Source organism: Mesoplodon mirus, assembly GCF_964341445.2.
Source record: "Mesoplodon mirus genome assembly, chromosome: 9".
Lineage (NCBI taxonomy): Eukaryota > Metazoa > Chordata > Mammalia > Artiodactyla > Ziphiidae > Mesoplodon > Mesoplodon mirus.
In genome coordinates this window covers 22292915-22315554 of record NC_138985.1, presented here as the reverse complement: position 1 = coordinate 22315554, position 22640 = coordinate 22292915, and the positions used below count along the sequence as shown (strand labels likewise).

Genomic DNA, 22640 nt, shown 5'->3' with positions numbered 1-22640 from the left:
AGAAACGTCTCTTTAGGTCTCCTGCCCATTTTTCAGTTGGGTTGTATGATTTTTTTAGATATTGAGTTGTATGAGCTGTTAGTATATTTTGGATATGAATCCTTTGTCAGTTGCATAGTTTGCAGGGATTTTCTTCCGGTCCGTAAGTTGTCTTTTTATTTTGTTTCCTTTGCTGTACAAAAGCTTTTAGGTTCGACTAGGTCCCGTTTGTTTAAGTTTTATTGTATTTCTTTTGCCTTGGGGGACTGACGTACGAAACTATTGCTATGATTTATGTCAGAGAATATCTTGCCTATGTTTTCTGTTCTTTTCTAGGAGTTTTATAGAGTCATGTCTTACATTTAGGTCTTTAAACCATTTTGAGTATATTTTTGTATATGGTGTGAGGGAAGGTTCTAATTGATGTACATGTAGCTGTCCAGCTTTGCCAGCACCACTTGTTGAAGAGACTCTTCTCTGTTGAATATTTTTCTCCTTTTGTCATAGATAAATTAACTGTGGGTGTGTGGGTTTATTTCTGGGCTCTGTATTCCATTGCTTTGTTCTATGTGTCTGTTTTTGTGCCAGTACCATGCTGTTTGATCCTGTAGCTGTGCAGTATAGTCTGAAGTCTGGAAGCGTTATTCCACCCTTTGTTCTTTTTTCTCAGGATTGCTTTGCAAGTCTGGGTCTTCTGTGGTTCCATATAAATTTTAGGATTATTTGTTCTAGTTCTGTAAAAAATATGTCCTGGTTATTTTGGTGGGGATTGCATTAAATCTGTAGATTGCCTTGTGTAGTATGGCCATTTTTAACAATATTAATTCTTCCAATCCAAGAGCATGGGATATTTTCCCATTTTTTAGAATCATCTTCAGTTTCCTTTATCAGTGCTTTATAGTTTTCAGTGTATGGGTCTTTCACTTCTTTGGTAAAGTTTATTCCTAGGATTTTTTTTTCACAATTTTAAATGGGTGTGTTTTTTAACTTTCACTTTCTGATATTTCAGTTTTAGTGTATAGAAACGCAACAGATTTCTGTATACTAATCTTGTATTCTGCTACCTTGGTGAGTTCATTTATTAGTTCTGACAGTTTTTGTGTGGAGACTTTAGAGTTCTCTATATACAATATCACGTCATCTGCAAGTAGTAACAGTTTTACTTCTTCCTTTCCAATTTGGATTCCTTTTATTTGTTTTCTCTGATTTCTGTGGCTAGGACTTCCAATACTATGTTGAATAGAAGAAGTGAGAATAGACGTCTTTGTCTTGTTCCTGAATTTAGCAGGAAGGCTTCCAGCTTTTCACCATTGAGTATTATGTTGGCTGTGGGTTGGTTGTAAATGACCTTTACTCTGCTGAGATATGTTGCCTTTCTTCCCACTTTGGTGAATGTTTTTATCATGAATGGATGTTGATTTTTGTCAAATGCTTTTCCTGCTTCTATTGAGATGATCATTTGGTTTTTGTCTTTTTGTTAATGTTGTGAATCACCCTGATTTGCATATGGTGAACATTCTTGTCACCCTGGAATAAATACAACTTGATTATGGTGTATGATCCTTTTTATGTATTGTTGGATTTGGTTTGCCAATATTTTGTCGAGGATTTTTGCATCTATATCCATCAGAGATACAGGCCTGTGATTTTATTTTTTTGGAATGTCTTTGTTTGGTTTTGGTATCAGGGTGATGGTGGCCTCAGTAACTTTGGGAGTGTTCCCTCCTTTCAATTTTTTGGAATAGTTTTGAGAAGGATAGGTATAAGTTATTAGTTAAATGTTTGATAGAATTCCCCAGTGAAGCCATCCAGTCCTGGACTTTGTTTGCAGGGAGTTTGTTTGTTTGTTTGTTTTTACAGATTCTATCTCACTTTTAGTGATTGGTCTGTTCACATTATCTATTTCTTCTTGACTCAGTGTTGGCAGGCTGTATGTTTCTACAACCTTTCCATTTCTTCCAGCTTGTCCAATTTGTTGGCATATAGCTGTTCATAGTATTCTCTTATGATATTTTGTATCAGTGGTATTAGTTGTTATTTTTCCTCTTTCTTATTTTGTTTATTTGGGTTCTCTCTCTTCTTAGTGAGCCTGGCTAGAGGTTTGTCAATTTTATTTATCTTTTCAAAAAACCAGCTTTTGTTTTTATTGATCTTTTCTACTCTTTTTTTTTTTTTTTTTTTTTTTTTTTTTGCGGTACACGGGCCTCTCACTGTTGTGGCCTCTCCTGTTGTGGAGCACAGGCTCCGGATGCACAGGCTCAGCGGCCATGGTTCACGGGCCTAGCCGCTCCGTGGCACGTGGTATCCTCCCGGACGGGGGCACGAACCCGTGTCCCCTACATCGGCAGGTGGACTCTCAACCACTGTGCCACCTGGGAAGCCCCTCTACTCTTTTTGATCTCTATTTTATGTCCTTTCTGATCTTTATTATTTCCTTCCTTCTGCTGAATTTGGGCTTTGTTTGTTTTCTGATTCTTTTAGATGGTAAGTTAGGTTATTTATTTGTGATTTTTCTTGTTTCTTGAGGAAGGCCTGTATCGCTCTGAACTTCCCTCTTAGAACTACTTTTGCTGTGTCCCATGGATTTTGTACAATTGTGTTTTCATTTTCATTTTCCTTAAGGTATTTTCTGATGTCTTCTTTGATTTCATCATTGACCCATTGGTTTTTTAGTAATGTACAGTTTAGTCTCCACGTGTTTTTTCTTTCCTTGTTTTTCTTGGTGTAGTTGATTTCTAATTTTATACCATTGTGGTCAGAAAGGTTGCTTGAAATAATTTCTATCCTCTAAAATTTGTTGAGGCTTGTTTTCTGACCTAGTATGTGATCTATCCTAGAGAATGTTCTATGCATGCTTGAGAAAAATGTATATTCTGCTTTTTTTGGATGTTGTGTCCTGGACATATCAATGAAATCCAACTGATCTATTATGTCATTTAGGACCTCTGTTGCCTTATTGATTTTCTGCCTGGATATCCATTAATGCCAGTGGAGTGTTAAAGTCTCCTACTATTGGGCTTCCCTGGTGGCGCAGTGGTTGAGAATCTGCCTGCCAATGCAGGGGACACGGGTTCGAGCCCTGGTTTGGGAAGATCCCACATGCCGCGGAGCAACTGGGCCTGTGAGCCACAACTACTGAGCCTGCGTGTCTGGAGCCTGTGCTCCGCAACAAGAGAGGCCGCAACAGTGAGAGGCCCACGCACCGCGATGAAGAGTGGCCCCCGCTTGCCACAACTAGAGAAAGCCCTTGCACAGAAACGAAGACCCAACACAGCCAAAAATAAATAAATAAATTTATAAAAAAAAAAAAAGTCTCCTACTATTATTGTATTATTGTCAGTTTCTCCTTTTATGTCTGTTAGTATTTGCCTTATAGGTTTAGGGGCTCTATATTGGGTGCATATATGTTAATGAGTGTAATATCCTCTTCTTGTATTGATCCCTTTCTTATAGTACTCTTTGTCTTTCTTTATGGCCTTTGTTTTAAAGTCTGTTTTGCCTGATATGAGTATTGCTTCCCCACTTTCTTGTTGTTTCCATTTGCATGAAGTATCTTTTCCATCCCCTGACTTTCAGTCTGTGCATGTCTTTCACCTGAAGTGAGTCTCTTGTAGGCAGAATATTCCAGGTTCTTTTTTTTTTTAATCCAATCTGCTGCTCTGTGACTTTTGATCAGAGCATTTATTCTATTGATATTTAAAGTAATTGTTAATAGGTATGTATTTATTACCATTTTAAACCTTGTTTTCCAGCTGTTTCTGTAGTTCTTCTTTGTTCATTTCTTCTTCTTTTCATTTTTCCTTTTGTATTTTGATGATTTTCTTTTGTAGTATGCTTGAGTTCCTTTTTTGTTTGTTTTTTTGTTTTGTGAATGTTTTGTATGTTTTTGATTTGTTGTTACCATGGAGTTCAAGTACGTTGATCTGTAACTAAATCAGTTTGCTTTAAACTGATAGTCTGGTAGTTCAAACACAATCTAAAAGACCTACATTTTTATATTCACCTCCCCAAATTTTGTGATTTTTATGTCCTTTTTTTAAGTCTTCATGCTTATCCTTTTACTTTTCATTGTAGTTACAATCGCCTTTACAGTTTTTTTTTTTACTGTGTACTGACTTATTTAAGTGATTTTTCAGTCCTTACTATATTTGCCTTTTCCTATTGTGATTTTCCCTTTTCTATAGGTTCTTGTCTATTTTCTATTTAGAGAAGATGCTTTTGTATTTCTTTTAGGGTAAGTTTAGTACTGCTGAATTTTCTTAGTTTTTGCTCATCTGAGAAGTTCTTTGTCTCTCCTTTTATTCTAAATGATAATCTTGGGACTTCCGTGGTGGTCCAGTGGTTAAGACTCTGTGTTTCCACTGCAGGGAGCATGAGGTCTATCCCTGGTCAGGGAACTAAGATCCTGCGTGCTGTGCACGGCATGGCAAAAAAAAGAAAAAGAAAAGAAAAGAAAAGATAATCTTGCTGGGTAGAGTATCCTAGGTAGAAGGCTTTTCCCTTTCAGGACTTTGAATATATCATGCCACTGTCTTCTCGCTTACAAAGTTTTTGCAGAGAAATCAGCTGACAGCCTTATGGGGGGGTTCCCTTGTAAAGGACTCTTTTTCTCTTGCTGTCTTTAGAATCCTCTCTTTATTTTTCACTTTAGCCATTTTAATTATGATACAGCTTGTTGTGAGTCTGTTTTTGTTTTTTTTTTTAAAGAAGATGTTGGGGGTAGGAGTTTATTAATTAATTAATTTATTTTTGCTGTGTTGGGTCTTTGTTTCTGTGCGAGGGCTTTCTCTAGTTGTGGCAGGCGGGGTCCACTCTTCATCGCAGTGCGCAGGCCTCTCACTATCGCGGCCTCTCTTGTTGTGGAGCACAGGCTCCAGACGCGCAGGCTCAGTAGTTGTGGCTCACGGGCCTAGTTGCTCTACGGCATGTGGGATCCTCCCAGCCCAGGGCTCGAACCCGCGTCCCCTGCATTAGCAGGCAGACTCTCAACCACTGCGCCACCAGGGAAGCCCTGTGAGTCTGTTTTGACTCATCTTGTTTGGGACCTTCTGCGCTTCCTGTACCTGGATATCTGTTTCCTTCTTTAGTGTTGGGATGTTTCCAGCCACAATTTCTTTAAATACATTTTTGATCCTCCCTTCTTCTTCTGGAACCCCTGTTATGTGTAGCTTGGTATTTATGTCATCCCATAGATCTCACACATTGCTTTCTTTTTTTTTTTTCCATTTGTGTTTCTGTCTGCTATTCTGACTGGGTGATTTCCATTGTTCTGTCTTACAGATCACTTAATTAATTAATTAATTAATTAATTAATTTATCCGCACCATATGGCTTTAGGATCTTACTTCCCTGATCAGGGATTGAACCCCAAGGGCCATGGCAGTGAAAGTGCTGTGTCCTAACCACTGGACCACCAGGGAATTCCCCACTTATTTGTTCTTTTATGTCATTTATTTGGCCGTTCATTACCTCTAGATTGCTTTTTATCTTGGAAATTGAATTATCTATCTTTGATAGTTTCATCTTTGTAGTTTCTGGTTCCTTGTTACAGTGATCTGCGTTTCTGTCGATAATCTTTCTTAATTCAGTTAGCATTTTTATTACCACCTTTTTGAACTCATGGTCTGGTAGACTGGTGAGCTCTGTTTTATTATCTGTTCTTTCAGGGTATTTCTCTTACTCTTTTAATTGGGAGTAGTTCCTTTGCCTTTTCATTTTACTTAACTTTCTGTCTCAGTGAATTTAGGAGAAACAGTTATCTATCGTGGTCTTGAAGAGGTGTTTTTATGAGGGAGCTTTCTGTGTAGACGTGTATGTCCAGTGTCTTTGGTGCGAGGTCTAGTTTTGATAGGGACACCAGTCATGTCCTTCCTCAAGGTGTGCTGGTTGTTATCACCTTGATAGGGAAGGGGTGTGGTTGATGTTAGGGGATCTAAAACCTGTGACGTGGGATGTCCCCTCTGCTTTTCGGCTCTCATCATCCTGTCAGGTGCAGGGTCTGCTTCCCAGTGGTTGGAGTAGAAGCCCTGAGAAGCAGGCTCGATCATGTTCCTTTCCCCTTTAGTGCCTGTCCTGCCCCAAAGGAGCAAGTGAAGCAAGTAAAGCCCCTTCACTCACGGAGAACCTAAGTACCACCTGTGTAGGTGTCTGTGGCTCTGTTCACATGCAGCCCACGTTCGCATCCCTTCCCCTGTTGTATTTGTCCCAGATCTAGTTCAAGCCTTTGGTGTGGAGTGGGCAGGGCTGGAGAGTTCTCTAGGCTGGGACTGGGGTTTCAGGCCTTGTGACTGCAGGCATTGAGGTGGCTGTGCTGCTGCCAGAGATCTAGATTGCCTCGGTGGCTGTCTTCTCCCAAGACCTGTCTGCCCCAGATCCCGTGCTAAGCTGCAATGTAGAGTGTGGTGGGGACTAGAGCATTCACTCTGGTGGGAGATGAACCATGGCATGTTTGCAGCACCACCTGAGCGTGCATTGACCGTAGCCGCCACCCGCCCCACCTGGATCACATCCCAGGCTCCCCCACTGGCCCTACCTCCTGTCTGTGCGTAGCTAGACCAGGTGTTTTCCCAGGGCCTGGTTGGCTGAGATCTTGTACCAAGCTGTGGTGTGGTAGGGCTGAGGTGTTTGCCTCGTCCGGATTAGGGGGTGTGGCAAGGCAGCAGCCTCCAGTGCAAGGCTCTCTCTGTCCTGACTCTTGGCAAGCCATCATGTGCGTGCTCCTTTTGAGTAGAGTCTAGGCATCTCCAGCCCTTCATCTGTCCCAGGGACCTCCCAGCAGCCAAGGGGGGTTGTCCTCCTCTGTGCAGGACCTTGGGACTCTGATTCCCAGATTGTGGCCTGTCCTGCTTGCTCCCCAGGGTGGGTGAGTGCCTGTGTGGACCTTTTCTTCCTCTCAGATCCCTCTCACGGGTGGTAGTCTCAACCCTATGCCTTTTTCTGTCCTACCCAGTTACGTGGAGATCTTTCTTGCAGCTTCGGTGGTATAGGAGTTCTTTTGCCAGTTTCCTCTTAGTTTTCTGTGAGAATTGTTCCACCTGTATAGTATTTTTGCTATGTTTTTGCAGGGGGGGGTGGTGAGCTACATGTCCTCCTATTCCACCATCTTTATAATAATCCAGCTTTATATATCTTTTTCTGTCTTTTCCCTTTTAACTTATTTGTGTCTTCATGTTTTTCATGAGTTTTTTAATAAGCTATCTATAGTCCTTTTTTTAATCCAGTTTTATAATCTCTGCATCATATTTAGGCTGTTTAGGCAGTTTAGATTTCACTGCATTATTGATGTGATTATATTTAATGCTACCATCTAGCTATTTATATTCCATTTGTATCGTCTTTTCATTGCTTCTCATTTTCTCTTCTGCTTTCTTTTGGAGTGTTTTTCATGACAACGGTTTACCTCATTTGTTGGCTTATTAGCTGTAAAGCTGTTCGTGTTATGTTTATTTGTTACTTTAAGTTTCTATAATAAACATCTTTAAATTATCAAAGTTTATTTTCCATGTACTCTAAGAGGAAACTCCTTTTGGTCATGATGTATTATTATTTTTATATATTACTAGATCCTATTTTCTAAAATTTGGTGAGGATTTTTGCATCTGTGCTTTTATGGGAGATGGTTCTGTAGTTTTGTATGTTTGCTAATGTCTTTGTTTTTTTAGTAGGTAATCAGATTTGCTAATATTTTGAGAATTTCTGTGTCTGTGTTCTTGAGAGAGAATGTTTGTAGCTGTTTTTTTTTTTTTTTGATCCAGTTTTGAGAAGTGTTCCTTCTTCCATTGTGTAGTATTGGATTGCTTCTTTTTTCCATGATAGTGAGACCATCTGAGTTTGTAGATTTCTACTTCAGAATGTTTTGAATTACAAATTCAATTTCTTTAATAGTTATATTTTCAGATCATCTTGTATGAGTTCTGATAATTTCTTCTAAGTTGTAGAGCTATTCAAAGTATTCCATTATACTTTTAATGCTGTGAGTTCTGTAGTGGTATCATGTTTTTCACTCCTGTAATTGGTAATTTGTCTCCTATGCTTTTTTTCTTTCTTGGTCTTTCTGGGGGTTTATTAATTTTATTGATACTTGTGAAGAGTCTACTTTTGGTTTGATTGGTTTTCTGTTATTTTTGTTTTCAATTTCATTGATTTTCTGGTATCTTTTTTAGTCCCTTACTTCAGCTTGTTTTGGGTTTGTTTTGCTTTTTTTCTAGTTTCTTGAGGCAATAGCTTGCATTATTGAGACCTTTTTTCCCCTAATAACACATCTTTTTCTAAGAACGCATCTAGTGTTCTTAAATTTCTTCCAACTCCTGCCTTGGTTGAATCCCACAGATTTCGATGTTGTTTTTTCATCTTCGTTCAGTTCAATATTTCTAAAAAAATTTCCTTTGAGATCTTTTGTGATCCACTGATTATTTGGAAATGCGTTGTTTAATTTTGAAATGTTTAGAAAATTTATAGGTATTTTTCTATTGCTGATTCTTAGTTTGATTCTATTGTGATCAATTGAATTGTATGATTTCATTTCTTTTAAATGTAAGATGTTTGTTTTGTGACCTAGGACATCCTCTGTCTTGGTTAATGTTCCATGTGTAGTTGAACAGAATGTATATTCTGTTTTTGTTGGGTGGACAACTAGTTTCCCTTGTTTTATGGTGGTCATCTTTTCTATTCCTTGTTGATTTTATCTAGTGCTTCTCAGTTGTTGAGGGAGGGGTATTGACTCTTACTTCTGGTTAGATAATGTTTGGAAGGTAGGCGCTAAATATAGCATCTGAAGTATCTTCCTGGAGGGGAAAAAAGGTTAGTTTTATGTAAATCCATGTTTTAAAAGTATAATGTCATAGCAACAGCACCATGGTTAAAAAGTCAAGGGAAGGGGGAAAGAAAAAACAAAACCCAACTGTGCCCAAAGGAAAGAGAAAATACACTGTCTTCTTCTTTTTTTCTGTATTTATCTATGGCCCTGGGCAATTTTTTTGTGCTCACTGGAAAAAAGAGTAAGACTTAGGAAAGGAAAACTAATCCCCTTTTTTAATAGTAAGGTTTTTCCCCCACCCTAAAGTGAGAGCCAGAAAAAAAAATAAGGCTTTTGATGCTAAATTTTCAAAAAGCTTTGAAGAACAAGCTCAGCATGCCCTGAGACTTCGGATTTGAAGTATAAAGATTTCACTCAAAGGTGTTTACTTAAGCCTGAGGCTTATTTTGTGCATAGTTTAAGCAGTAGTATAACTAAGGATTGGTTAGAAAAGTACAAATTTTACCTTTATGTTTTTTGTTTTTTTGTTTTTTTTTGTAATACTGAACTCCTAAAGATTATGTTTTTCAAGGCCCTTTTCCCTTCCTCCCTCCATTAAAAAAAGGAGGGGGTTAGTAACTAATACCCCATTTATGAAAATAAGAAACTACTTATATGCTTTTGGTGGTTTACAAAACTGTTCTTCATGCATATTATCTCATTTGATCCATACAACCCTGTGTGATTTGTAACACAGGTTTTTTATTCTTTACTTATGGAATCTCAGAAAGGTTAAGTGATTTTTCTCAGGTCATAAAATTGAGTAGACTAAAGTTCAGGTATTCTCATTCCTAACTCAGCCTTCTTTCTGTGATATTCTGCCTTTGAAAGGATATACCTGTTTTCTTGAATAGAATTGACTTTAAGTAAATGATATTTTTATTGATTTTATAAGTGCTCCAGTAATCATGTACTATTATATTTTACATAAGGATAAATTTCAAAGATTATTAGAAAGCTTTAATAGATTTTCAAACGTTGACTTAATTCTGAATTTTCTCTTACATGAACTTGTTTTTTAATGTCCGTTTGATTAGTTACCCACTGATAACTATAAATTCTTTATATGTTTTTAATGGTAATACCTTTATGTGTTTAATTTACTTCAAATTATTTTTATTCTTTTTCTGATTTTATTTTTATTTTTTCATTAGAAGACGTTAGAAAATGTATATATTAGTAGTTGTGAAATTTGTCTTATAGTTTGTTTGGTTAAGGAATTATTTTCCCCCTTAGTGGGAATAAGTATTTTATATTGTTTAAATTTTTTTTCTATGATTGGTTTTATATATTATGAGATGCTTTTTAAAAATAATTTTTCCTATTTGTTCAGTTATATTTTGGATATTATTTATTAAAATCTTACCCCTTTCTTGGGGTTTTTGACTTCTACTTTTTCTCTAACTTTATGTGTTTTCTAAGGTTTCTTTAGTGAAACAGGTTTTTTTTTTTTTTTTTTTTTTTTATGAGCGGGGAGGGGAATTTTTAAAATAACCCTATCTTAGACTTAACCATTTGTTACAAATAACAAATAAGTATTCTGTGATGTGATGATGTTGTTGTTTTTATGATGATGGTGATGATGATACCTTCAGTAACTGGACACTTAGATCTCGTTGATTGGGTGAATTAATTTTATCAGTATTGTAACCCTGCGGCATCCATGTTGTTTGGTGATGTTTTGTGGTGGTGGTTTGTTTTGTCTTCATTTACATTTGTTAGTGAGCTCATATTGTCTAGGAACTGTGTTTTTATAAAACATATGATAAGGTGGCAAGGAAGATTGGTGTTGCAGAACAAGTTAAAATGTAGTCGTTGTGATAAGCCCTGATCTTACATATTATTTATTTTGATTTAATGTAAACTTTTTGTTGAATGGATTCTACAGTGACAGCTTTGCTCTCCAGATTATTATTCATCAGTTTGCCACATAACCCTTTATAAATCACAGACTTACGTTTTGCTATTTGCTTTTGTAAAAGACAGGCTTTAGTCTGAAGGTTCTAAATAGTCAGGGCTGTGTAGAAAAATCAGATGTGGAGCTTTTAGATAATATAATTGTATGACTGTATTCTGGAAATGGCCTTAGGAAGTAATGTATAAATAAATAACTAAAAATGAACAAACCAACAGACTGGGAAAATACTCATAGCAAATATGATAGGTAAACAGTGAATATTATCCTATAATTAATACAAAGTGATATAAAAATGATAGGGAGTAAAAATGATGTAGAGATTCTCAAAAGGAGATACAGATAGTAAGGGTTATTCAACCTCATCATTTAAAAATTCATGTCAGACCCTCAATAAGAACATACTTCTTCGAGCAGTGTATAAAATATTCAATACAGGAATAACATCCAGTGCTATCTATGGTTAAATAACTCCCATAGATTATTAGGAAAATGTTTAAAGTAGTCATTTTGAAAAGTAGTTTGATGATTTGTATCAATAAGCTTAAAATTGTTACTTTGATCTGGTAATTCTGCTTTGTTTCCCAAGGAAATAATTATAGATATTTAATATTCTTATATGTATTTATGATAAATAATTATTCCATTTAGGCAGACGGTTAAGTAATTTTTGTTCATTTATTTGATGAAATACTGTTAAAAACATATTTATAAGTACTGTCATAGTATGGGTGAATGCTTATAACATTGTTAATAAAGAAGACATTGTAAATAAGTATAATTACAGATAAAAACATAAACAAAATAACTCGTGGGTAGTCTAAAAAGTAGGGTAAGAATTTAAAGGAATATAGTAGTTACAAACAAGATTTTGAGTATTTTAGGAATATCTGAAGGTTGCTTGAAATTTCTCTGAGGCACTTATCTGCATTGTGCTCTTTGCAAAGTCGGTGTGTAGGAGGGAGTCACTTTCTTCAGTGTAGCCAGCTGCCCAGTCCCTGTATGTCAATTTTTGCTTTTTCTGCTCTTTCTCACATAAATATCTAGGGGGAGGATATTTGCTGTTTTGGTACTACTTGAGAATTTGAAGATTCACAAATTTGTCAGACATATTCACATATATTCCAATAATCCACTTGGCAGTTGTTGCCTCTGTGTTGTGGGTTATATAATTTCCCTTCTTTGAAGTATTTTTCTGATTTTCAAAAATGACCATGATATTTTTAAAAGGAAAAGAAAAGCCTTTATTCAGTTACCAGTTAATAATCCTAGCATGAAACTCTTTTTCATTAGACAGTGTATTCTGTTTTTCCTACAGTGGCTCATATGCCATTAATCCCATCTAGCGTTTGTACTTCTTATCTCTAGAAGTTCGATTTGTGCCTTACTTTATTACCCATGTCTTTCCTAACATGTTTCGTCTTTTCTGTTTTGAACACGTGAAATACAGTTATAACTCTTGTAGTGTCCTTGTTTATACTACTATAATCTGTGCCATTGGCTCATACTTATTTAATATTTAATGGAAAAATATAAAAATGCAGAAACATTTTTAACATGTGTAAACTACAAATACTACCTACGAAGTTTAAGTTTTAGAATATTATAAGCATGTTGTATTGCCTGTCTCTATAACTTTTCTAAATGTTGTTATTGTTTGTATGTGTCCCTAAATAATATATTGTTTAATCATACGTCTTAATATAAATTACCTCTTGCTGTGTGTATTCTTCTGAAACTTGTTCTTCTTCCTTAACATTGTTATTGAGAGATGTCATTATTGATGTGTATACTTGTCATTGCTTTTACTCTTCTGTAGTAGTATTTTGAAGGAATATATTTTTGTTTATCTGTTCTCCAGTTGATGGTCATTTCAGTTATATACAGCTTCGTTTTGTTTTTTACAATGCTTTTATGAACATTCTTGTATACGTCTTCCAATATACAAATATGAGGATTTCTCTGAGTTATGTGCCTAGGAGTGGCATATTTTGGTCATAAGGATATTCATTTGAAATCTTATTAGATTATCCAAATTGATTTCCAAAGTGTTTTCTTCTCATTTACAATGTTTCTCTTTTTATATATATATATATACACACACACACACATACAACATATACCTAACATACACATATACATACATGTACACATATGTATATTTATATGTATGTATGTATTTACTGTTACAGTTAACATTGTAGAAAATATCTTTCCAAATATATTCACTTTTTTCTTCTTTTTAAATATTACTTATTTTAGAAACAGAATCATTGATTTAGAGGATACAAATTTTTTATTAGCTAGCCACCATATTTTAATTTTTATATTATTATTTTGACTTCCCATGTAGTCTTTAATTTGGTTTTATTTGTTATGAAAGTATGCATGTATAACATATTCAAGTAGTTATCCAAAGTTTATTGTTAAAAATAGCAAGTCCCTGCCCTTTTTTCTGCCCCGTTTACTTTTCCCTAGAGGCCACCATTTTCACCATTTTTGCTGATTCTTCTGATATTTACCTCCATAGCTCTAAATCACCTGCCTGTATTTCCAATTTATAATTTTTAACTTCTTTGGCTTCCCACTTTGAAGCATGAAGATTTAGCCTCCTTCATTTCTTCCAACTTCCAGCACCATCCCAACTTCACACCTGTACTCTTCCCTCATCTCCTTTATCCCAAATAAATAACGTAGTGCTAACATTATTGTGAAAAGTAAATGCATAGCTGAGTCACTTAGCACACTATAATTACTCTTCTTTTTTTTTTTTTCTAAATAGAGGAGGATACTAGTAAAGGAAGAGGAAGCGAGGATTTTGAAATCTTAAGGGGAATTTGTATCACAAAGGAGGATTTGTGGAAGGAGATAACATTAGTCAACAGGAAGCCGTAGATTCCATGAATGGGAGAGGAATATGATGAGAACGTTTATTCTGGTAGCCATGTGTAGTAACAACTAGAACATTGAAAGCCTATGAAAATGACTGGCATGTAATTTTTAAATTAAATTTAATTTATTTATTTTATTTTTAATAAATGTATTTATTTATTTTTGGCTGCGTTGGGTCTTCGTTGCTGCCCACGGGCTTTTCTCTAGTTGTGGCGAGCTGGGGCTACTCTTCGTTGTGGTGCACGGGCTTCTCATTGCAGTGGCTTCTCTTGTTGCGGAGCACAGGCTCTAGGCGTGTGGGCTTCAGTAGCTGTGGCACACGGGCTTAGTTGCTCCGCGGCATGTGGGATCTTCCCAGACCGGGGCTCGAACCCATGTCCACTGCATTGGCAGGCGATTCTCAACCACTGCACAACCAGGGAAGCCCATGTATTTTAGTTATAAATAATTTTTATGCCATTGAGGTTTAGTTTGAAGACTAAAGGACAAAAAAAGGGCAATCCTAGGAAATAATGTGGTAATCAATCACTGAGATCAAGTGACTGCTTGGGGCAAAGTGTAAGAAGTTTATTCTAAACTTTTAGTAATTTGAGACCAGGACAGTGAAAGTGGGGGAAATCAGAATTTATTTTTTAGTATCTTAAATTTCAAAATGGAGTACATTTGACAAAAAAAAAAAAAAAAAAAATTGTTTATCTTACCCATCCTCTTGAAAAAATTTTTTAATTTTTAAATTTAATTGTATTAAACATTTTATTGGAGTATAATTGATTTAGAGTGGTTCAGGTGTACAGCATAGTGATTCAGTTATACACATACATATATATATATATATATATATATATATATATATATATTCTTTTTCAGATTCTTTTCCATTATAGGTTATTACAAGATATTGAATGTAGTTTCCTGCACTGTACAGTAGCATCTTTTTATCTACTTTATATACAGTAGTGTGTACCTGTTAATCCCAAAGTCCTAATGTATCCCCCCACTTTTCCCTTTGGTAACCATAAGTTTGTTTTCTATGTCTGTGAGTCTATGTTTGTTTTGGAAATAAGTTCATTTGTATCTTTTTTTTAGATTCCACATATAAGTGATACCATGTGATATTTGTCTTTCTCTATGTGACTTACTTCACTTAGTATGATAATCTCTAGGTCCATCCATGTTACTGCAAATGGCATTATTTCTTTTTTATGGCTGAAATTGTTTATATATACCACATCTTCTTTATCCATTCATCTGTTGGACGTTTAGGTTGCTTCCATGTCTTGGCTATTGTAAATAGTGCTTCTCTGAACATTGGGGTGCATCTATCTTTTAGAATTAGAGTTTTTTCCGGATATATGCCCAGGAGTGGGATTGCTGGGTCATATGGTGAGTCTGTTTTTAGCTTTTTAAGTAGTATCCATACGGTTCTTCATAGTGGCTGCACCAATTTACAGGGTGAACATAGCATTTACTCATTGATCATTACCACAACTTAGGTTAAACATAATTTTCTCAAAATTTTCTGAAAAGTAAAATTTAAAAATCAGATTAAAAAGATTTTCTCTGGATTATGATCCACCCTACATTTACATGATAGATTGGTGTATAAAGTACTTTGGTATTCATGAATTTATTTTGATTCTGATGATAAGAGTTATGTAGGGTGCGAATTATAAATTATTGTCGTTTTACAGATGAAAAAAATTGAGACTCAGTGAGGGTATATCACATGATTATGATCACCTAGTGAGTAAATTATGAGGCTGAATGTAAACTCAAATGATTTAAAGGCATTTTCAGTACTCTTTCCACTGTAGAAAGCTGTAAGTCCCTTTAGATAGACACATTTAAAAATGCTTATGGTTGAAGGACAGTTGGCAATAACCACTGTTAGGTGCCCTTTACATTGTTTTCTTCTGTCCTCTAGTGTAGAACTAACTATACTGTGTGCAGTCAGCAGATATTTGAGTGCTAAGTGGTTAGTTAGCATTGTACTGGATGCTTTAATGTAGTTTCACCTAGGCAGTGTGTTGTGACCCAGCTGAAGAAAAATATGACAATGTGTAAGTGCTAGGGATATATTTTAAGACTTAAAATTTAAAAATTCTAATTAGAGAATATAGTGAAAAACACACTTGATATTCTGTTGAATAACTGGAAAACAGTCATCTTCTATCTAAATCATTTTTGTTTTTTAGAAACAATTTTTCTTATTAAAATAGAAAATACGTATTTTAGAACTGTGTCTAAGATGCATAATGAAACCTTGACCTTCATTTGTAGCATTTTAGTTACCTCAGATATGTGTAAGATTAAGCCAATAAATAAATAAATTTCTCAAAATCTAAATGTGCAGAGACAACTGTTGTTAACTTCTTGGTGGATACCTTTTCACACTTCTTGCTCTGTGTATATAATTCTCTAAGTAGAATATATATAATTCTATGAATAGAGTTATAATTCTGCAAACTAAATTCTATAATTCTACTTATAGAAAATAAAGTTTATAGAATTATATAGTATACAATCATATTTTATATGTAATTATATAAATGGAGTTAAGTTCTTTGTGTAATTTTTTTCATTCAGTCATATGAAAATCCTCCAATGGAAGTAAGTAAATTAGGTCTATTGTGTGATCATGTAAAGTGGTAGCATGCTAAAGTTTTTTCATAATTAATTTATCATTGTCCAAGTGGTGGACATTTGTTTCAAAAGTTCTGTTATTATAGAATAATTTTTAAAACTGTCCTGCAACTTGAGAAATTTCTAAGATCATCAGGATCTTTATTTATATTAAATTTGGCACACTTTTTTGGTAACTTGTTGACATTACTTTGAATTTATAATAATCATAATTCTACTCTTGCTTTACCAACTCTGTAATGTTTGGAACTTTTTGCTCCAGAGTAAAGTTACTTATTAAGTAGAAAATGTTTGGGTAACTATGTTTTTTAAAATACAGATTTTGAAAGGGAATAGTGTTCAACAGCAATTCTATAATATTTCAAAGAAGTTAGACATGATGTTTTAATACCTTGATATTTATTCAATATTGAAATATTTAAATGTGTGTATTTTTTTAATAGATTATCTTTCTCAAGGAATAGATCTTTCTGGAATAGAAGTAATAGAAAATGATCTACTTTTTGTTGCAAGAGCTCGACTTGAAGTGGAAAATCAAGCTAAGCGTCTCCTGGAGCAGGGTGTGGAGACTCAGGTAATACAAATAATGTCACTTTTTTAATGTGAAAAATGTGTCATAATACAGATGAACATTTGATTTTGTGTTGAAAAAAGTAATGTATATCCTTATTTTATCACTGAAGAACTATGTCTACAATTTGAATTGGAGAGTAGGGCATAAAATAAGTACAAGGAAGATTTTAAAAATATATATTTTCTTAATTCTACTGAAAATGGATTCTAAGATTTCTAATGTATAATGTATATAATATGAAATATATTTTAATATAATGTGTATATGTAGATAGATGGTTAACAGATCTTGCGTAGGCTTCCTTTGTCCAAGTCACTGGTACTCATTTAAGCTTTTCGGCAACCCCGTAAGGATGGTATTACTGCTGTTTCCATTTTACAAATGGGGAAACTGAGAGCTTAAATAATTGGTCGAAGATCACACATCCAGTAAATGATGTAGTCTGGCAAACATTAAGTACTCTAACCCCAGAACCTTGCACCCTGAATAATCATTGTGCCAGAATTTTTTTTTTAGAGATTGACTTGAGATTTCTCCTAAGATATCATTTTCCTGATGCTTAATTTTCTGAATTACAAGAAACCTAGAGGTGTTGATGTAGTAGAATCAACAAATTAGATATAAATCTCAGTTTTTCTACATTTGTACTGCACCCAGATATTTTCTCCATTTGTACTGGACCCAAATACCATTATTAGTATCCATTTTAAAATTCATATTCTTTAAACCAGGAATTTCATTTTGTGCATTTGTATTGGACAAAAAGGATTTTATAAATATTCAGTTCTTTAAGTAGTCTCTGAATCAGGAAGGTGTCTATTTGACTTCCAGTACTTAACTGTTGTAATTAAAAATAACTGAATGTCAGTTACTGTTTTGAATGAATTTTTAAAGTTGATTATCATATATATAATGAAAAGTGAACAAATTATAGACATACATGTAGAATGAAATACAGCAGTATGAACACACCTGTGAAATTAAAACCCAGGTCAAGAAATAGGACGTGACCAGCATTCCTGGAGTCTCTTCACTCCCTCTCACAATCACTCCTCTCTCCTTCTTTCCCAAAGGTAGCTTTTATTCTAATGCTAGAGTTTAGTTTTATCTGCTGCCAATCATGTTTTAACTTGCAGTCTCACTGTGAAGATAAAATGCTTATACTGTTTAAAAATAAGATACTTGTCTACACCGAATAATAGAGGATACTTTATTCTCAAAGAAATATTTAAGGAATTCCAAGTCAATTTTCAATTAACATGAATATTTCTATAGAAAATGGCTTTAGCCCAGCTCATTTAGTTGCAGGAAACAAGTAACATTTCAGAAAGTGCAGTATCACAAGATTTTTGTATTTGTCTAATGTTCCTATTATCACTACATTAGAGATTTAAAACTTTATAAATACTGTTTAGTATTTTTTACCTGTGAAGTTTTTATTGCTATGTATATATATGCATATATCTTTAATTTATGCAATTCTTAATAATTTACTGTATTTTAGAGTCATGGAAATGAAAACTAATAATGGCAGAAAGGAAACAATATCACAGTTTGTAGAACTAAAATACTATTTTTAATAGAGGGGGGGATTTTAACACAAAGAAATGGTTACCTTTAAAGGCTTATTTTTTATTGTATTCTCATATATTTAAAGTGGGAAAATATTTTCTAGGATAGTTGTTCCTAAGCAAACTTATTTTAGGTATGCTGCTATTTTGTGTACATTTTTTAATATAAATTTATTTATTTTATTTTATTTGGCTGTGTTGGGTTTTCGCTGCTGCGCACAGGCTTTCTTTAGTGCGGCGAGTGGGGGCTACTCTTCGTTGTGGTGTGCGGGCTTCTCATTGCGGTGGCTTCTCTTGTTGCAGAGCACAGGTTCTAGGTGCGCGGGCTTCGGTAGTTGTGGCACGCGTGCTCAGGAGTTGTGGCGCACGGGCTTAGGTGCTCCGCGGCAGGTGGGATCTTCCCAGATCAGGGATCGAACTTGTGTCCCCTGCATTGGCAGGCGGATTCTTAACCACTGCGCCACCAGGGAAGTCCCATGTGTACATTTTAATAGTTGTCAAATATGACTTTGCTTCAGTTTTTAACTCATAGTGAAATTAAATTGTTAAACTTTTAAGGAACTAATATTCCCTAAATATTGATAGTGTTGTTATATTTTCAGACTCTAAAGTTAGTCAAAAGATTATTTAAGTTGGTGACTGTTGTTGTTTAGCCAATGGCCTGTATGTAATCAATGAAATTAAGTTAGAAAGGTAAAGAAGAAAAAAATCTAAAATATTGTGTGTCTACGTGGGTAGGTGTGAAATGATCTGCATAGAACCAGGGAGCTTTAATTTTGTTGTATGTTTCAGGGTAGATTAGAGGAAGGTAGATTCTGCTCAGTGGATGGGAATATTGTCTCTTTGTAGGCTGTATATATTATTTTATCATAGTTTGTTGACATTAGCCATTAATATTTTCCAATTCATTAGTCTTGTTAAATTCCATAGGTATAACGTAACCTTCTGAGTATAATTTGGCTTCCTCCATAATTTTCTGAAAGGGAGAAAATGTACCGATTTGCCAATATTAACATTCTGGTTCGTTTCACAATTTTTACAATATTTATCATGTGTAAATGGATATTCGTGTTTATAACATCATTTATTTCTGAATTTAGTCATGTGTGTCTGTCTCCCTCAGAGCTGGGTACTCTGCGTTATTTTCACAAAGTCAGGTTTCTGGCTTTGCAGAGCTGAGGAGATTAAACCCTTATCAGTAATGATATCCCTGAGATAACGTTCTTGGGAAGCAGGATGTTTTAGTGGAAAGAGCCTGTGTTTTGGAGCCTCTTTCCTTTTCCTCTTAGAAAGCAACAAGTCAGAGGTGTCATCCAGCTGTGTCAGCAGGCAGTTTGGGAATTAAGGATGAAACTAACCTTTATTGAATGCCTCTTCTCTGCCAGGATTTGTGTTAGTCACTTTACATTTGTTATCTCAGTCACAGTGACAAATATGTGAGGAAGGTATAATTATCCACTTTTTATAGTTAAGGAAACAAAAGCCTAGAAAGGTTAAGAAATTAGCTGTAGATTACTCAGCTAGCAAGCAGTAGAGTCATGGTCTGCAGTGCTTGCTCCCCCTCTCTCTTCAATAGAACCAAGCAATTTATTCTAATTTTGTTAAATAATTACATTTTAAATCATTTGAAAAGTTGTGAAGCAATTTATATTGAAAAAGGAATTTTTAAAGTGTTAAAATTTCTTTGGGAAGCCTCCATGTGATGACTAATCTTAACCAGTTCCTCAGTATTCCTCAAAATTGTTATGTATCTCTGGCCAACTTTCTTTTTTCCATTCTCTGAAATGACTGTTTTAGACTCTCCACTTTCCATTAACCTTACCCTCTCACCCCACATACCAACTAAGGTGGATGCCCTTAATTTCTGCTTCACAGAGGTGCCTCTCACATCACCTGTACTCTGGATCCCGTTTTCTTATCTTGTTTATATTTCTGTCTCTCATATCTTCATCCTGTGTCTTTTACTTTGTTTCTTCTCATCAACATGTAAATATACACCTTTTATGCCACTCTCCCCTGTGTTCTCTATTTCTCAGTCTCACAAGCTTTCTTTTAGTTTTTCACATGCCCATTTTCCTTCCTCCTTTAGGGCTTTCATGTTCTTTTTATGCCTGGAATACTCTTTCCACTTCCCATTAAAACAGATGCTGCAGCTTATATCTATTTGTTTCTCGAAATATATTCTCCCATTTATAAGAAATAATTGAAATTGTTAAATATATTGTTAATATTTATTATATATAGACTAAAACAATAGCATTTTAATTTTGAAGTAATATTGCATTCATGAAATACTATACAATTTCATAGTTTATAGGCTTATAACCTGAATAGAGATGTTCAGTACACAAGGAACTTTTGAAAAATTAACATGTCCTTACTTGCATTTAATAATCAACTTCTGACATTAATTTGGTTTCTCAAAAATATTAGTGATCTTCTTTTATTGAGTATATAGTTGGGACCATCATTTTCAATATCAATTAATTGTAAAACTTAAATTTACTAAAAGAAAACTCGTGTAATTTCTTTTTGTAGCATTCTTTTTCCAAAACCAAAAATTTTAAAATAAATGCAGATAACTTGTTTTTGATCATTACTGTTTTTTCCCTAGTTAATTGCTTAAATGTGCTGTATTCATTTGTAGGTTTTAATAGCTTTGTAGCCTTACAAAGTCTCCACTACAGTTTTACAAAATTTGTGTCTTGGAAGACATCAACTAAATAATTATGTAGATACTAAGGAACTGTTTTTTCTTCTTACAGTAGAAAAGTATAAGTAAACTTCTGACTTCACAGAGCCATATTAAGTCTATATGGAAAAGGTTTGTAGTGATACCACTGCCACTTTCTTTACACAATGTTTGGAAGGATTGATGACCCAGAGTTCATCTTCTGGTGAAGCATACCATTATCATCACATTAGAAAAACATGCGTCAATTCGACAGGCGATGTTTGTCCCAAACATTGGGACCATCTGCAGCTCTTCCTTGATTCCTATTTCTCTTTTTTGCTGATCCTGAGAATCTTTCATTGAAAGAAGCCAGACAAAGAAAGAGAGAACCTTACTGTATTTTCAAGCTCGCAACAGACTCCATTACCTCAAGCTGTAACTAGCTTTCAAAAATAGGTGACAGAGATTTTGATCTGGATGAGATCCTGCATCACCATAGATACCAGGCCCCCACAGTGAAATGATTACATTTTAATTAGAAAGATGGCTTTAACTTGTGAATTATAAGCTTTTCCAATAAACAAGTGCTGGGCTTTCTGGAGGTTCCAGGATGGAGGAAGATGATGTGCTTATATGTCTTTAAAAGTCAAGGAAGAGTGTCTTTCAGCTCTGTGCTGGGCTGTAATTTCCCCTGTTGTAATTGTTGTCAGTACTGGGAGGCAAACATCCACGAACCTGCCTTTTCCCTAAGTCAGAAAGCCTCCTCTGTCAGGTCCACACAGAGTACAGGTGCTTATCAGTTGTCAGCTGAAAGTACCATGATAGCATGATCTAGACAGAGTCTCTCTAAGATGACAAAGTAGAATTGAAGTTCACTAAATAAATGTCTACATAGCATACGGGAAGTGATTATGACGTTTTGAACCCCTTTTACTTTTGTAGTTGAAAATTCTGAATTGTTTTTAGCACAGAGAAGGTACCAATTCAAATGTGTTGTGTTGAAGATTTATGGAAGTTAAGCATTTTCTCAAACTCCAAAAGGAACTTCCTGGCTAAGTTGACCCTGTTGATTAGTTATGGTAGTTCAGCATGCAACAAGTCTTTTGTGATCCTTTTCTTCTCTATGTGCCCAACAAACACCAGTAGTAGACACAATATCAGTTGATTTGTCAAGCTGAATACCTGCTTTAAGAGGTCTAGCTTTCCTATTGTTAGCTGCTAGTTTTCCTGGCTGGTCTCATGAATTCTACAACAGATCTCATCATTTGAATCTACAGAAACTCCTTTTGTATATTTGGTCTGAGTGTTTTTGCATTTACTAAATAAAAAGTTCCAGTAATTTTTCAACTCTTGTACGAAGCGTTTTTCCTGACATGCAATAAATAATTTGAGGGGATGGGTGAGATGGGTGAAGGGGGCCAAAAGATACAAACTTCTAGTTACAAAATAAATAAGTCATGAGGATATAATGTACAGCATGGCAACTATAGTTAATAATACTGTGTTGTATGTTTGAAAGTTGCTAAGAGAATAGATCTTAAACGTGCTCACCACAAGAAAAAAGATTTTTGTAGCAATGTGTGGTGAAAGGTGTTAAC

General features: G+C 34.9%; 1 protein-coding gene across 1 annotated transcript in view; it reads left to right on the top strand.

Annotated features, from left to right (window-relative positions):
- Positions 1 to 22640, top strand: part of COG5 (component of oligomeric golgi complex 5) — a 273181-nt gene that overhangs the window by 106235 nt on the left and 144306 nt on the right. The window contains exon 7 of the mRNA XM_082632836.1: positions 16667 to 16797. Coding sequence (XP_082488962.1) covers positions 16667 to 16797 — 131 coding nt within the window. The remainder of the gene's footprint in view (positions 1 to 16666; positions 16798 to 22640) is intronic.